Here is a 15,575-nt window from a genome sequence, read left to right as displayed (position 1 = left end):
TTTTCCAATTCCATTACCTTTCATCTTTTGACCATAAGTTATTTAGAAATATTTCTTAATTTCTAAATGAAGGATTTTTCCAGCTGATTTTTTTTTTTTTTTTTTTTTTTTTTTACCAATTCTAAAGCTTGTGGTCAGAGAAAATTGTCTGTAGTTGAATCACTTGAAATTTGTTGAGAATTGCTTTTCGAACCAGAAATGGTCATTTTTCATATATATTCCGTGTGTGCTTGAAAAAATAAACTGTATATTTTCCAGTTTTTAAATTATAACATATACATTACATCAAGCTTGTTAATTGTGCTTATATCTTTTATATCTTCATTGATTTTGTCTTCTTGATTGGGAGGCATATTAAAACCTCCCACTGAGACGGTGGGCTTATCTATTATTCCTTGAAGTTCTATCAGTTTTTTGCTTTGTATATTTTGAGACTTTGTTATTAAAGCATGCAAGTTGAGAATTATGCATCTTTCTGGTGAGTTGAACTTTTTCAAAAATAATTATGTAATGACTGTCTTCATCTATAGTAATGTTTTTGACCTATTATGTTAGCTTTCTTTTAGTTTTTGTCTGGTAAATCTTTTCTATTCTCTTGCTTCAAACCTTTCTTCTTTCTTATGCTTTATATATGACCTCTGTTTAACTGGATTTTTAAAAATCTACCCTGACAATCTATCTTTTAACTAGAAAAGTTAGGCCATTTCAATGATACAACCATTTCTATTCTTGTATGGTTACCTACGAAATATGGATATGCATACTTAATAAAGTCTAGTGTAAATAATAATTTTATATTCCTCCTAAAAAGTCAGAAGTCTTAAAACACTATGACTTTAATTACTCCCTCCCAATTCACACTCTATGGTGTGTGTATATTTTCATGTTGCCCTGCATTTGCTCAGAAGACATTCTTATTATTGTTTAATAAAACCAATGTCGATTTTGATTTACTCACACATTTACTGCTACTTTGTTCACTTTTCCTTCTTGCACATCAGTCCTTCTCTATGAAATGAATTTCTTTCTGTCCAAAGTACATGCTTTAGAATTTATTTTCTTGTTGATGACAAACTTTCTTAATTCTTGCTTTGTGTTAAAATGTCTCTTCCCTCCTTGTTTTTGAAAGAACATTGGCATGCATGAGATAATTGATTCTTGGTTGATAATTAAATGGTTTTTGCACATGGAAATATTATTCCAGTGTCTTCTAGCTTTCATTGTTGCTGCAAGTTTATTGTCATTCCTTTGTATGACATTCCTCTGGCTGCCATTATGGTCTTTTCCTCGTTTTTAGTGCCCTACAAGTTTCACTATCATATGCCTACTTGTAGTATTTATCTTACTTTATTTTGTTAAGTTTCTTGAATCTGTGGACTTCATCTTTCATCAGTTTGGGAAAATTTTTAGCCTTTATTGTTTAACTGTTGTCTCTCCGTTATTCTCTCTCTTTTCTTGCTTCTGGAAGTCTGACAAGGCACATTAATATTTCTCATTCTATCTTCTTTGTTTCTTAACTTCTATCATTTTCTCTCTTTCATTCTATTCAATAATTCCAATTCAGTTATGTCTAACTGAATTCAATGGCTGTTGAATTCATTCACTGACGATATATTTTAATTTCAAATATCATTTTCAGTTTATGTAGCCCTACTTGTTCCTTTTTGACATGCTTTTTGATTTTATTTTATACTCTCTTGCTCCTTACACATATGTTTAAATCTTTCTTTACTTAAATATATTAAACATATTTTTTAATATTCTGTGTCTGTTAATCCCAGTATGTGAAATCTTTGCAAGTCTCACTCTGTTGCCTGTTGTTTCTCACCTCTGGCCCCCAGAACCTCTTTCTTTGTTTTGTAATTTTTGACGATGTGGTTAGAATCATACATTTGTGGAAATTCTTTCAGACTTGAGGAGAAGGTGATATATTTGCTTCTACTCAGTTCAGACTAAATTTTCAGTATGAAGCTTTCAAACCACCCAAGTAATCTAAAGGCTGCAAACCCATGTGAAGGCAGACTTATTGTGATGGAATCTCAGGGGAAGTTTTCTGCTTGCTGTTCACTCCGTGTCAGGGTCTGAGATAAACAGTCAGCCTCCTGATCCACCCAGAGAGTAGCAGTGCCCCAGGAGAAGGAAGGTAGCCTTATTGCTGGTTCCTACTCACACTAAGAGTACAGCTTTAACTAGCTCCGCTTTGTTCAGGGCTGTCATACTAGAGGCCTCAACCCTGATGGGCCCTGACCTTTTCTCCTACTCCCTCTTCTCTTCAAGGCCCTGAAAACCAAAGCTCTACTTCACCCATTTTTTTCTTTTTCTTTTTAGGGACACACCTGCAGCATATGAAAGTTCCCGGGCTAGGGGCTGAATCAGAGCTGTAGCTGCTGGCCTATGCCACAGCCATAGCAATGCTGGATCCAGGCCCTGTCTGCAACCTACACTGCAGCTCACAGCCATGTCAGATCCTTTAACCCACAGAGTTCATAATACTTACTAACTTACAAAAAGCTTTTTTTTTTCTTTTTAAATTTTAATCAACATTTTAAAATTTTCTCAAGAATGCCTAGGACCAGAATTCCCATTGTGGCTTAGTGGGTTAAGACTCTGACTAGTACCCATGAGGATGTGGGTTCCATCCCTGGCCTCACTCAGTGGATTAAGGATCTGGCATTGCCACAGGCTGAGGTGTAGGTCACAGATGTGGCTTGGATCTGGCATTGCTGTGGCTGTGGTGTAGGCTGGCAGCTGCAGCTCTGATTTGACCCCTAGCCTGGAAACTTCCATATGCTGCAGGTACAGCCCTAAAAAGAAAAAAAAATATATTGAATACCTAGGACCACAGTCCTTAGAACACTGGAAACGGATTTCCTCTGCAAGTCATTTTACAAAGAAAGATTCCTATTTTATCAAACCATGTGATGATGAACCTAGCCAATGGAGAAGGATGCTGCAGCCACACAGGGATGGAGATGGAGGCTAACCTAGACGAAGGACCTTCTACCATGGAGTTATTAAGTTGTCGACTGGAGGGCTCTGTCTGGGGCGTTGTTAAAGATACTTACCTCTGTATTCTTTTGAACCTGAAGGTGAGGTACAGGAGAAAGTGTAGGTAAGGCCTGAAAATTTTCTGAGAAACAGTTTGATATACCCACAGAAGTCCTAGTCTTGGCTGGTATGTGGAGGTCAGGGGCCTCACATTGGTCACTACTCTGCATGCCCTGAAGGAGGGCACACCAGCTCAGGGTTCTGAAGCCAGCCCCTCGGAAGGGCACTCCTTCCGAGTCAAGTTGTGTAGAAGAGTGTTCTCAGCATCTTCATTGGTTCTTAGGCTTCAAGGAGTTCCAAGGGAGCCCAGAGAGGCTGAAGGGATTTCCTTACTGACACCATGTAGGAGAAGAGCCAGGGAGCATACAGTGCAGGAAGGAGGGCGTAAGTATAGAAACTTAAAGTCTAAGACCATGGAATCAGAACTGCCTTCCTGCAAACAGCAGGGAAAATGCTTAGTGTGTTCCTACCCCTGTTCACTGGCCCACAGAGAGATACACGTGCATCCAAAGCCTGCTTTCAGTCACCTTTGGGGCATCTCCTTCAGCAGAAATCTCCAAGTTCACACTGTTTTATAAGATGAGCATTTATTTGTTCTTCGACCATTGGTGTGATCTCTGCCCTTGAGGAACATACACACAGGAGAGAAGACATGCGTGTAAATATAGAGCTGGAGTTTGCATAAGTGCTTGCGGAGGTGTGTCTAGAGTATGATGAGAAAATCTAGAAAGGAGCTGCTAACTGCCAGGTCAGGGAATGTTTCCCAGAGGAGGTGACGTTTGAACCAAGTCTTAAGGATGAGTAGGCTTAGAAGTGAATATCTCAGAGTGGACACACATGCAAAGGCACTGAGGTTTAAAATAGAATTGAAAATCACTCAACATGCCTATGCCAAAGTGAGGCTGGGGAAGTCAGCAAGATCCAGATCATAGTGAACCCACAGGCTTGGTAAAGAGGCTTTGGTTTTATCCTGAAATAGACTTTTTAGGGTAGAAGGGCTAGGCTGTTGGTAATAACAGTCGTAGTTGTCTCTTGTTGAATGCCCATCATGTGCCAAGCGCTGAGCTAAAGCCTTCTGTAGAAATGACTCTGTCTCATTCTCTTCACAGCACAATTAATTAGGTTTTAAAAGATCCATTTGATGGAAGAAGAAACTAAATCACAGCAAGGTTCAAGGTTAGGAAGCTTAGTCATAGCACAAAACCTGTAAGTGGCAGCACTGGGATTTAAACCCAGTCTTTGCCCATGAACTTAAGTAGCTGTGCTGTCCTGCTGGATGAAACAAAGTCTCAGAGTAGATGGGAGGTATGGGGGCTAACAGCACCAGGATCAGCCTTGAGAAGGATGAGGTCCACCCTTTCTCCTGAACTGGAGCAGTAGCAGGAAGGTCTGAATTTTTAAAGATTCCTCTGGCAGCAGTAGAGATATTAGGAATACTGGAGGGAGTCAGACTAGTGAGGAATCTGAAACAGTTACCTAAGTTCAAAAAACGGGGTCATTGACCAAGGCTTTGGAAACATGGTGGGGGAGACAGATTTAAGGGAATTTAAGGAATGTGATGGGACTTGGTGGCTGATTGGATGTAAGGATGGAGGAAGAAAGAAAGGTCTCAGTCAGCGTTGTGTCCCAAGTGACCAACAGAGTTCCCAGCATGCAGTAGGCACTCAGTACACATTCATTGCCCAGCTGGATGATGACTCGGTGCCTTCTCACTGGAACCAATGGGAGGCTTTAAAAGGTTTGCGAAAGGAGGAACATGCTTGGCGGCAGTCAGAAAGGACACGTGGCACCTTTGACGTGCCTGTGTTTCATCCAATGATACTGGGATACACTGATTAAAAACTGGATCAATTTGGATTCGAGAGAGATTTGTGTTAGTTCATCGGCACACGATTGGGAACAGAAGCATAAGGAGTGGAAAGAGCAGAGAGTGAGAAGATTCGGGAGGGATCTGGGGACTCCATCCTTAAAGATGAAGGAGATCCAGTGAGGGAAACAGAAAGAACAGTCAACGAGGCTGCAAATCAGGAAGAGTTTCCTGCCAGGATCCACCTGACGATGGCCGTGATGAACAGGGTCCTGTTGGAGAAGGACTGGAAAGAGACTGTGGCTTTGGGCTTTGGAAGAAGACCTTTCAGTGGAGCTTGGGGGTTAGAAACAACAGTGGGGGGGGAGTGAATGGATGAGGGGGGAGCTCTAGAGGCCAGACATGTAGACAGCCCTTTTGACAACTTCATGATGAAGTGAGAAAAGGAAAAAGGATACAGGGGTGGGCTCTTGTGAACAGAGAGCTTTGGGCTACCTTGGGGGTGTTTGTTTAGGCTATTGGGATTTTGAGTATGTTCCCAGGCTGAGGGTGAAGCAAGCACACAGGAAGAGAGCGAAGACTTGGGGAAGAGGGTGATGAGAGAGTGAGAGGCCAAATGGGCTGAGAATGCGGGGGTTCCTTCCACATGGAACAGATGGAGGACCGCGCTGTCGGGAGAAGGCGCTGAGAGTTTTGCCTGCAGGGGTGGAGACTAGGACCTATGTCCCTGGGTCTTCATATAATCATGGATGATTATGCATCCCAGGGACCTGTGCATGTGTGGGCACGAGGACTCTCCCTGGAATTTCATCCCCCTTGCAGGACCTTTCCTGCTTGAGCTTGAGAGGGAGCTGGGAATGTTCCAGGGACGAGGGCCCCCAAGAGCAATAGGAAGGTCCAAAAGATGATCTGGCGTGGGAATGGCTGAGACCCAATGTCAAGGTACCAGCCTTGACCGAGCACCCAGAGCCTATGCAGCTCTTCACTGTGGGAACTAGAACTGAGTTCTTTTGGGGAGGCAGGTGTCAGGTGTGTCTCTCCTCAGTAAGAATAAAACAGTGAGAATAAAACAATTAAAGCCACCGTAGTCCATCCAGAGAAAAGAGAAAAGAAGGCTCAGAGCCAGTGGCACTGGCCGACTCAGTACACAGCACCCATGCTCCCTTAGATTGGGCAGCCTTGAGATACACGAGCCCTGCCTTGGCCACTTGGGCTAGCTTAGTTTTTATAGTCATTCTGCTGACAATAACATTCCTCAAATTTGGTTAATCATCAGAAATACCTGGAGGGACTGTAAAGACAGAAATTCTGAAGATTTTTCCTCAAAGATCAGATTCAGTGGCTCTGGGGTGGGAACTTAGAAGATATGTGTGTGTGTGTGTGTATGTGTGTGTGTGTGTGTGTGTGTATAGGCTTTTTGGCTTTTTCTAGAGCCGCTCCCACAGCATATGGAGGTTCCCAGGCTAGGGGTCTAATCAGAGCTGTAGCCACCGACCTACGCCAGAGCCACAGCAACGCGGGATCTGAGCCGTGTCTGCAACCCACACCACAGCTCACGGCAACGCCGGATCCTTAACCCACTGAGTGAGGCCAGGGATCGAACCCGCGACCTCATGGTTCCTAGTCGGATTCATTAACCACTGAGCCACGAAAGGAACTCCTGGAAGGTATATTTTTAAAAAGCACCCTAGTGGTTCAGACCAGCCTAGCTTGTGTCATAAATAACAACCCTCTTCCCTCCCAGCAAAGCACGCAGGGCCCACCTGCCCCAGCCCCCTCAGGCAGCCCCGGCCTCAACCACCCTGAACTTCTGGCACATTGATGGCCCTGGCCCTTTAAGACCTTCTTCCAGGGCATCCTATCCATGTGCCCCTTCCCTTCTCCTCCCAGCAAATTCCCATCCCCTTTTGAGAGCACTAATTCCTAATTCCCCCAGGTCTTGGTCCCGCCTCTGTTCCTCAGCTCCTGTTGATGACCTTGCATGGTCTTGAGAAGTTCTTGCCCCCATAGCTCATCAGCATCCTGAAAGCAGGGACACCCTCTGGTTTATTTCTCCTGCCCTTAGCACAGTACCCAGCGGAGGAGCCCAGCAGCTGTTTGACTGCCTTCCTACCTGATGGAGGATACCTGCCTGCATCACGAGGCTCCTTGGGTGGGGCCCCGCCCGCAGGGGGCCCCAGAGCCTCCTCCTGTTAGAGCCTTTCTGCTCAGCATCGGCAAAGATGTGACTGATGAAATTTCCATGGTCAGGCCTGAAACCCAGTCCTGCATCCATGTCCCCTCCCTGCACACATCAGCCTTTCCCAGCTTCTCGGTTAGAAACTCAAGACACATGATTCAATTTGCAGGTGAGCCTTGCTGGGTTTGATCTGGACTGTTAATCCTCCTTTGCTAGAAAAGAAATAAAAGGCAGGCCAGAGAGAAGGAGAGAGACAGACGGGAGGGAGTAGGGGGAGGAGGCAAGGGAGAAGGAAGGGCCTGGAAGGGAGAGAAAGAAAGTGCATCTCAAGAACTTCAAAGCCAAAGATAACAGCGGCTTGATTATTCACTCCTTGGGGAGTATCAGTGTCACTCTTCCCTTCGTAGACCCGAAGAACTGAGAAATGACTCTCCAGGCAGCGATCACTCTCTCGTGCAAATGTCAGGAACCCATACGTGGCCCATGTGTTCACTCACTTATTCATTCAGCAAACATTGACTCTCGAGCTGTCTGTACTGGGCCCTAGGCAAGATGCTGGCTGGTGATCAGAGAGGTTTTCCCTCAGTGCCCCCACAGCCCAGTCCTCATGACTGGACCACCCTAGAGGGACCCTCGCTGGCCCCTCCAAGTCCTCACCCCGATCCCTTTCCTTTCACAATTGTCTTCATGTCACAGCGTATCTTGGCGCGCCTCTTCCTTAGAGCTGGCTGGGCCCGTGCCCGCATGCCCTCCTCTATTTGCAAAGATAAGGCCCAGTCCCCACTCTAGCCGGGACTTTATGTCCCTCTCATTTGCCCCCTCCCGTGCTCCCCTGATTTCAGCACTAACACACTGGGCTGCGTCTCCTCTGAACTCCTGTATCTCTTCTTCTAGACTGTGAGGCCTCAGGGCAGTGGCCATGATGGTCCTTGCTTCTGTTGCTTCTCCAAAGCCCAGAACGTGTCAAGAGCATATTCACTGTGGAATAAATAAATGAATCCACCAATCCCTGAGCAAATGAATGGATGAAAAGACTTACTACTCTCAGAGCCACCAAAATTAAATCTGAGGTGGTGACCTAAGTTCCGGAATCTCTGACAAAGTTCTCCACCTCTGCCCCTCAGCCGTCTTAACCAGCCTCCTCAAAAGCCTTCCTCAGAGGCACTTGGAGGCCTCTCTGCTTGAACTCCTGAGGGGTCGTACCAGCCCCTCCATGGGCCTCCCCTCCTCCCCATCGCAAGAGCCCGTGGGGTTCAGCCCTGCCCTGGGCCCTCGGCAAGATCCAGGCTGGAGTCACCATGCAGGCTGTGCTTGGGGAAAGGGAGGGCCCTTCCTTTCAGGGAGCTAATGGTCTGACAGCAGCATTAGGCAACAGAGGCGAGAGGGGAGGCCAGGGTCAGCCCTCAGGAGCCCAGAGATGTACCCTGAGGGGGAATAGAGAAACAGGCCTAGAGCCCAGCAATGGGGAGCTGACCCGCTGGGAAGGGGCAGAGGCAGGCCATGTAAACGTAGCATTTCCCTGCCGAGAAGCTGAGCTTTATCCTGAGGGTCAAGAGTTGGTAAACTCTTCCGCGGTGATGAAGGCTTTCTTCAGAACCCATCGTCATTCGGTCTCGATTGGCCGTCAGTTGCAGAAAACGGCTCAGCAGAAGCTGAACCAAAACAAATTATTTCCCTCCCATCCCAAAGGTGCAGAGGGAAGACTCCCGGGCTGGTCTGGCAGTGCTCTCAGTGTCCTCCAGCATCTCCTATTTTCCCCTCCGCCATTCCTTGCATGTGGCTCTTGTCCTCATGATCACAAGAAGGCTGCTTCATCTCTGTCCTCACATCTGTAGTCCAGAAAAACAAGGAGAAAGGTGGGGAAAATGCCCTGAGGACTTCTCAGCTTGTGTCTCATGCTTAGAATCCTGTCACTTCACTATCCTTAGTTCTCAGGTTAGCCAGCTACATTATGCTCTTCAAACAAAGCTATTAAGAATGGGTAGGAGTTCCCGTCGTGGCGCAGTTGTTAACGAATCTGACTAGGAACCATGAGGTTGCGGGTTCCGTCCCTGCCCTTGCTCAGTGGGTTAACGATTCGGCGTTGCCGTGAGCTGTGGTGTAGGTTGCAGACGCGGCTCGGATCCCGCATTGCTGTGGCTCTGGCGTAGGCCAGTGGCTACAGCTCTGATTAGACCCCTAGCCTGGGAATCTCCATATGCCGCGGGAGCGGCCCAAAGAAATAGCAAAAAGACAAAAAAAAAAAGAAAAAAAAAAAAAGAATGGGTAAACAGGAGTTCCCATTGTGGCTCAGTGGGCTAGGAACCCAACATAGTGTCGGTGAGGTTTGATCCCGGGCCTCTCTCCATGAGTTAAGGATTCAGCATTGCCACAAGCTGCCGTGTAGGTCGCAGAGGCAGCTCGGATCTGGCGTGTTGCTGTAGCCGTGGTGTAGGCTGGCAGCTGCATCTCCAATTCAATCCCTAGCCTGGGAACTTCCATATGCTAAGGGTGTGGCCATAAAAAAAAAAAAAAAAAAAAAAGAATGGGTCAAGAGTGGGAGGGACATTGAGTGAACCACTCGCTGTTATCTGTCACAGAATCCCAAAACATGAACCAGATCTAAAGGAGCTGCTTTGGCTAGAGCAAGCCCTGGCCCCTCTGGTTCTTTCCCCACTTTTCTTTGTGCCTTGCAGTACCTTTATGGAACCCTGGGGTGCCTAGGAACCCAGTTTGAAAACCATTGCCCTAGGCTAGTGGTCAGCAAATGGTTTTGGTAAAGAGCCAGATAATAACTATTTTAGGCTTTGAGAGCCATGTGAGGTTTCTGTTGCATGTCCTTCTTCATAGTGGTTTATTTATTTATTTTTTAAGCCTTTAAAAATGTAAACACACCTCTTAACTCAAGGGGCCAAACCAAAACAGGCCACAGGCCAGATGTGGCCCAAGGGCCACAGCTGTGCAGCCTCTGCTCTGAGAGGTTGCCAGGCACAGAAGGAAGGATGGGCAGCAGAGGCCAGAGCCCAGCCAGGTGGCCGTGATCGAAATGCGAGCATTGGACAGTCTCAGTGGAGGTGTCTCGGGGCTCCAGCTTCCCAAAATAAGCCTGTGGGCTCTCAAATCCTTTGCAGCCCCACCAAGGCCTTGGGCACAAGCTGGCACCACTGGGATCCCTGTCCTTTGGCTGGTGCTGGACAGTGATCAGGAAGCAAGGTATGTCCTCCAGGACCAGGGCGGGCACCCTCCATGGTCCCTCTCCCGTCCCCCCCGGTTCTCGGGAAAGGTAGCTGTGTGCAGTTAGCTGTGGTCTCCAAGACTCCCTCCCCCAGCCGCACTCCCTCCCCACAATGAACACAGACCCAGGCTCCCCTAAGCCTCCTCCCACCCCTGGACCCTGTACCCGCCTCCCAGCAGGTCTTTCTACCTCCAACCCTTCCTCCATGCCAAGCTATAGCGTCCTCTCAACTTCAGCCTCGAGCCCACTCTGACCTGCCAGGCAAAGCCAAGTGCAGACTCAGCCAGGCTGGCTACACCTCCCTCCCCTCCCCCACTTCGGCTGCCCTCCCTGCTCCTCATTCCCCTGTCCTCCGCTCAGAGCATCTCCCAGATGGAGCCCACACCCTTCTCCATCCTGCAGGGCCCAGCACACCCACCTCCTCCCCCATCCGACCGCCTTTCATCTCTCTCTCCTTTGCCACCCTCCGGAACTCACCATCTGCGCGGTGCCCTCGGCATTTAGATTCTCTTCTCAGTTGTCAGGCGAGTGAGATAACTTATGGGAAGCAGCTAGCTCGGTGCTCGGCATGGGGCAGGTGCTCGGTAATTATATCCTAGTGAAGGGTCCGTTCATTCATTTACCTAATGGGTGCAAATTGGGTGTCTGAGCTGTGTGCACACGTGCCTCTTTGATCATGCCTATTTCATGCACTGCCACTCTCCTGTCCCAGAAAAACACTTTCCAGCTTGTTGGATCTGCATGTTACTTAATGAATCATTATAGGATCCTGTCTTTAAACAAGGGCCAAAGAGAAGGGGGGGTGGGGGGAATGAAAGCACCAGTACATCGTGCACTGCGGCCCATCCCAAAGCTTCAACGGGGTGCGTGTTGTCCAGCTACTTGGTGTAATTAGCTCCTCTGTTAAGGTCAGACGCTCTAAAATGCAGCTCACATCAGTGGCTGCTCTAATCGGTGATGTAAATCACTTCATGGCTCTGGGTTCTGGCCTTCAAAGCAATGTGTTCCCATTATAGACCTACTAATCACATGCTCCCTGTTTTGGTGGTGGCTTGGCAAGCTGGCTGGTGACAATGGCAAGAATGTACAGCCAGGACCCTGACTCCCTGCAGAAGCCAGGCCCCTCCACCTGCAGAAGGCATGACTGGCCTTGCAGTATTTTATGACCAAGTGTTGACTGAGCTGGGTCCCTGTGAGTCCAGAAAAAAGAGCTGAGGAAGGGGTTGGGAGGATAAGTCATGGTCCCTATCTGGGGACCTGAGACCTCGCTGGAGTGCAGCGAGCATGGCAAAGAGCCTGGCCCCTGGCTGCCTGATGAGTCCCTGTTCTACCACTTAGCTGTGTGATCTCAGGCGAGTGGCCTAACATCTCTGTGCCTGGGCTTTCCCATGTGTAAAATGGAGGTATTCATAGCGGCTGTTGTTGTGAGTCTTACGTGAGTTGAGTATAAAGGGCTCAGAACAGAGTCAAGTACATTATGAGTGTCAGCTCTTACAGTGACGAAATCTCTCAAGAGATGTTCAAAAACCGTGATTAAGTGTCTCAAAGACTCTCCTAGACCCGGGGTCGGCAAACTACCACCTCGAGCCAAATCCAGTTCATTGCTTGTTTTTGCAAACTTTTATTGGAACACAAGCACACTCATTCGTATGCACATGTTTGTACGTGGGTTAGGGCTGTACATGCTACTTGGGTGTACGCAGCCATGGCTCCGTTCATCCTGTGACAGCAAAGCTGGGTCTCTGCGACGGACATCAGATGGAATGCACAGGGGCAAATATCTACTCCCTGGCCCTTTAAGGGAGCAGTCTGCCCACCTTTGTTCTAGATGGCACCTCCTGTGAGGGGTCCAAGAGCCTGGCAATCCATCCACACTGGAGAGTCAGGAAAAGTTTAGAAAGCTTTCTCCTATTCAACATTGTCTGAGCCCCTGGCACACCAGTGGATGCTGGCAGGTCAGAGGCCATGAGACCTGGCCCCTGCCCTCCAGGGGGCTCATGGTATGGTGGAAGACCAGTTGCCAGGTCAGTCACAGGTAAGTCCTGACACAGAGCAAGGAGGAAGGGCAGTCAGGGAGCACTTGACCAAGAGCTCAAAGATGTGGAGACATGGCCAGGGGAGCCGGGGCGCAGGAAATGGCAACATCTTTTGGAAGGCAGGACCGGCTTCCCCTTCCTTCTCCATTTATTGAGCTCCACTCCATCTCGCAAATCAGCCTGGGCTTCATCTCCTCCAGGAAGCCTCCTCCAGCCTCCTCCCAGCCAGGGGGACCCCCTCGTCCCCGTGAGTGTGCTGGAGGTGGGGAGCCTGCACACACTGTACTGGGCTCGTGCCCAAGGGCTGCACAGGTTTCCTGCTGAGGTACCTGAAGACCCCCTGGGGGAGCTTCCCTCCGAGGGGCTGTTTGATTTGGACAGGGAAAGCCTGCACAGCTAGGAAGGATGATCCACGGGAATTCTCTAGTCCCTGGGTTATAGAATAGAAAACAAAGAAGCACCTCCAGCCTCCCTACTGGGGGACTGAGCATCTCCATTGCCTTGACTGAAGCAGACAAGAGACGGAGACTAGATGTTAGGAGAGGGGCCTCTGTGTGTCCTGTCTCCGTGACTAGCACTGTCACCCAGCACCCAGTTGCCCAAACCCGAAACCCGCAAGTCATCCCAGATCCCTCCATATCCATCCAATCACACGGCCCTAAAGATGTCAGGCCTTGTCTCTCTTCCACCCCTCCTGCCCCGCTGCATCGCTCACTTAACTGCCATAGAAGCCTCGAGCTGTCCTCACCTCCCCCAGCCTCCCTTCTGCATTTTCCACCTGAGCACCCATACCTACATTCTCCGGCACTTAGGTGTCCCTGCCAGCCACTGTGCAAGACCCTTCTGTCCCCCCCCCGCCAGGATGAACCCCAGCCGTTTGGGGCAGGGGAGACCACGAAACCCTTTGGACTTAGCTCCAGGCAAACATCTCAAATTCCAAGCCTTTTTGAGTCATCTCCTTGCACTGAGGGCCCATCCACATTGTCCCCCAGAGCAAGGCGGCTGCCAGCTGTGCTGTTTGTGGACGTACATTGACAAGATGCTGACTATTTGTTCTAAAACGTTCCATCTCTGCCCCAGCTCAGCCCTTGTGTACCTGACCCCTCCTGTCCCAGCATCCCCCTTTGACTTGGCTGTCTTCCATAACCTTCCAAATTCTCAGACCACAACCCCCATCGTGAACAGCCCCCGCCCACACTGCTCCCCGACTCCCGCCCCCCGACAAGGCTCTGAGATCTGCAAGCCCTCACTGTAGCATCTGTCACCTGGCATTGCAGTTATCAGTTTACTTTTCCGTCTCCCTGTTCACCGAGGGCAGGGCCCATGTCGTGCTCCCTGTTGAAATGCCCACCTCCTCGGGTGGCATGTGGTGAGTGCTTCGTATCTGTGGAAGGCAGGACCAAAGTTAAGAGAGAAGCATCTTGTCGAAATCTCTTTCCCGGAACATTCATTTAATCAAAAAATAAACCAGTGGATGGAGAAAAGCAGGCAGAGGAGAGGCTGAGAGAAACTTCTGCAGGTCCCCCGGGACCAGATAGCTGAGATTCCACATGTGGCCTGAAAATTTGCCACCAATTCCGTGGGGATTTCTATGCATTCAGGCATGAAGGAAGAGTCTAATCATCTCACAGTTGGCCAGATGTGCCTGATGTTGCCATGACAGCCCCCAGAATTGGCCAGATGTGCCGTGATCATCTTTGGAAAACATCAGGGGACCCCAGAGACTCTATGGCCCAGAGAGAAAAAAGTTCACACTCAGAAAGCTGGTGTGGATCGAGGGCCTGTGGGGTGGTGTCTTGGGTGCTCTGGGCACTGGGACCTAATGAGGCAACTTCTCGTTATCCTCACGGCTGTGGTGGTCCCTCCTGGCAGCTCCTGCCTGCTCCTTAATCCGGGCTCCCTCTCTAGGTGATCAAGCTGGCCTTTGAGGAGTTTGACCTGGAGAGAGGCTACGACACCCTCACGGTCGGGGACGGAGGGCAGGATGGGGACCAGAAGACTGTTCTCTACATGTGAGTGAAGTGGAACTGGTGGTGGGAAGGGGGAGGAGCCTGCACACCTTGGCTGAGGGCGGTGGGAGTGGCTGGCCAAGTCCCACCTGGTCCCCCCTGACCCCACTCCCTGCCACCAGCCTGTGACAAGGACAGGTGTCCTATAGCACTACTGGTTTCAGCAACAGTCCTTCCATCTCTCTCCACTCCAGCCGAGGAAAATGGAGCTCTGGGCCACATTCCCAGGGCAAGTGCATAGAAGGAACAGTCTCTTGGGAGGGAGCAGGGGAAACAGAGGTTTGGCACCTGCGCCTGGAGCAGGGCCCTGGGCTGTCTGGGTCAATGCAGACCCTGCTTCTGCCCCCGGGAGTGTTTCCTCATGGCCATGTGCATTTGGTGGTCTGCCTTCTAACAGAGACAATGAAAGTGTTTTGCTCATTTCCCTGCATGCTCTGAACTATCTGGAACATGGAGGGTTTCAGGGAATTGGGAGCATGTGGGTATAGTGACCATGTCTTCTGAGCCCAGAGAGGCTGGTTTGATGTGGTCTGGTCCAGGCAAATGACCAGGTCAGGCTGTCCTGGCTTCCATTACACTGGGGATCACCTCTTAGGGGGCATGTGGCTCCTCCTTTGCCCACCGTGATTAGGCTGGCACGAAAGCAGAAGAACGCTCCTGCCCAGCATCAGAGAGACAGACCTGACCGTATCCACCTCCCCTGCCAAGAAGGAAGAGACCTACTGCGTACTGAGGCCCTGTGATGGGAACTTTCACATCAGTGATCTCATTTCATTCCCACAGAGCTCTGGGAGGAAGGTGCTATTAGCCCTGTTCAACAGGTGGAGAAACTGAGCCCCAAAGGCTGCAAAGATGAGGGGTGGCAGAACCAGCTCCTGAGGTCATGTCTTTTGATGTCAGTCAAGGCCTGTCCCATGCCCTACCCCTTCCCACCCAGGCTCAAGTGATCTGGTTTTAATGCTGAATGAGAAATGGCAACTCAGGGAGTTCCCATTGTGGTTCAATGGCTTAAGAACCTGACTAGTATCCATGAGGATGTGGGTTCCATCCCTGGCCTCGCTCCATGGGTTAAGGATCCGTTGTTGCCTCAAGCTGCTCTGTAGGTCACAGATGTGGCTTGGATCTGGCATTGCTGTGGCTGTGGTGTAGGCCAGCAGCTGCAGCTCTCATTCAACCCCTAGCCTGGGAACTTCCATATGCCACAGGTAGGATCCTAAAAAGAAAAAGGAAAGAAATATCCATTCAGTAACAGCTGGCTTATCCAGAAGCTGTTCTGTCCTGG

The 15,575-nt window shown here is 49.3% G+C and overlaps 1 protein-coding gene across 1 annotated transcript in view; it reads left to right on the top strand.

Moving 5' to 3' along the window:
- Nucleotides 1-15,575, top strand: part of CSMD2 (CUB and Sushi multiple domains 2) — a 646,642-nt gene that overhangs the window by 340,775 nt on the left and 290,292 nt on the right. The window contains 1 exon segment of the mRNA XM_021095859.1: nt 14,193-14,296. Coding sequence (XP_020951518.1) covers nt 14,193-14,296 — 104 coding nt within the window.

The sequence above is a fragment of the Sus scrofa genome, chromosome 6 (assembly GCF_000003025.6).
Source record: "Sus scrofa isolate TJ Tabasco breed Duroc chromosome 6, Sscrofa11.1, whole genome shotgun sequence".
Lineage (NCBI taxonomy): Eukaryota > Metazoa > Chordata > Mammalia > Artiodactyla > Suidae > Sus > Sus scrofa.
The sequence above is the reverse complement of the archived record's forward strand: the minus strand, read 5'-3'. Positions and strand labels throughout refer to the sequence as shown.